We start from the raw sequence: 1,448 nt of genomic DNA, 5'->3' as shown, positions 1-1,448 counted from the left end.
CATCATATATCTAACCATCATATGTCTAAGCATCATGTATCTAACCATCATGTATCTAACCATCATGTATCTAAGCATCATATATCTAAGCATCATGTATCTAACCATCATGTATCTAACCATCATGTATCTAACCATCATGTATCTAAGCATCATGTATCTAACCATCATGTATCTAACCATCATGTATCTAACCATCATGTATCTAACCATCATGTATCTAAGCATCATGTATCTAACCATCATATATCTAACCATCATGTATCTAAGCATCATGTATCTCAGCAGAACACAGGCCTGACTAACTGCACACAGACTGTAGTAGATCTGTGATATGTGCTTGAGACGGAACATGATGATGATTTTTGTTGTTTCTTTGGGCTCTGAGTTCTTGTGTCGCCCATGTGGAGTGAAGAGGACAAGAAGAGCTTTGATAAACCAGCTTCTTCTGCTTCTCTGTGTTTTCAGCTCAGATTGAAGTCATCCCATGCAAGATTTGTGGTGATAAGTCCTCTGGAGTGCATTATGGAGTCATCACCTGTGAGGGATGTAAGGTGAGATCCAACAAACATTTTCCTCACTTCACTTCACATTAACTCATCATGTGACACATTTTCAGCTTTAATTTAAAAGTTAAGCAGGATTTTTCCCCTCATGGTTGGATGAGCTGTGTGATTTATTTATTCTCATCCCTTTGGTTCACTCTCAGCTGAAACAATAACATTTTATTTAGTTAAAGTGTTTTTAAAACTTTCATCATGCGTCCTGTCCAGTTTCACAGGTTTAATGAGATTAACTAAACAGGTAACAGAAAAGTGGGTTAATACCTACAGGAGCATATCTGTGTATATTCATAAAGTCGTCTGAATTCTTGTTAACTAAGATGACAAACAGAGTTTAGAGAAAATGTTAACGCAGCTTTTCTACTTCTACGTATGTCTTTACAGCTCAGGTTGAAGAGATCCCATAGTTTTATTCTTTCTACACAACAGTTTTTCACAAGTTGCATCTTTTGTCAAAATGCTGAACTGAAGTTAATCACATTTGTCTGTACTGTCTGCCCTCTAAAGCTCAGTAAAAATACCATTACACCTGATTATCAGGTCATTTTATATTATCATGCAAAATCCCCTTTTTATCCATTAAATACATTTTGTTGAACTTGGAGTCTCTAGGAGTGCAGAAAAGTTTAATTTAGTCTCCTGATGCTGCAAAGATATATTTATGTTCTGTTTGGGTCAGATATTTCAACCTGTTCAGTTTTCTTTGTTCCTTTTATATTTTCTGAACTGTTACGTCACAGTGTTTACAGTGTGAATTGACCAACTAACCAGTTTAATGGTCTTCATTCTCCTCTGGTTCTGGCTCAGACTCTGGTTCTGGGTCAGACTCTGGTTCTAGCTCAGACTCTGGTTCTGGGTCAGACTCTGGTTCTGGCTCAGACTCTG

At 37.1% G+C, this 1,448-nt stretch overlaps 1 protein-coding gene across 2 annotated transcripts in view; it reads left to right on the top strand.

Moving 5' to 3' along the window:
• Positions 1-1,448, top strand: part of rorc (RAR-related orphan receptor C) — a gene marked incomplete in the record, with an annotated part of 47,820 nt that overhangs the window by 30,709 nt on the left and 15,663 nt on the right. For both annotated transcript variants that reach the window (XM_014029529.1, XM_014029528.1), the window contains 1 exon segment: positions 469-554. In XM_014029529.1, the coding sequence (XP_013884983.1) occupies positions 469-554 (86 nt within the window).

The sequence above is a fragment of the Austrofundulus limnaeus genome, unplaced genomic scaffold (assembly GCF_001266775.1).
Source record: "Austrofundulus limnaeus strain Quisiro unplaced genomic scaffold, Austrofundulus_limnaeus-1.0 Scaffold918, whole genome shotgun sequence".
Taxonomy (NCBI): domain Eukaryota; kingdom Metazoa; phylum Chordata; class Actinopteri; order Cyprinodontiformes; family Rivulidae; genus Austrofundulus; species Austrofundulus limnaeus.
This window is presented reverse-complemented; position numbering and strand designations above follow the sequence as displayed.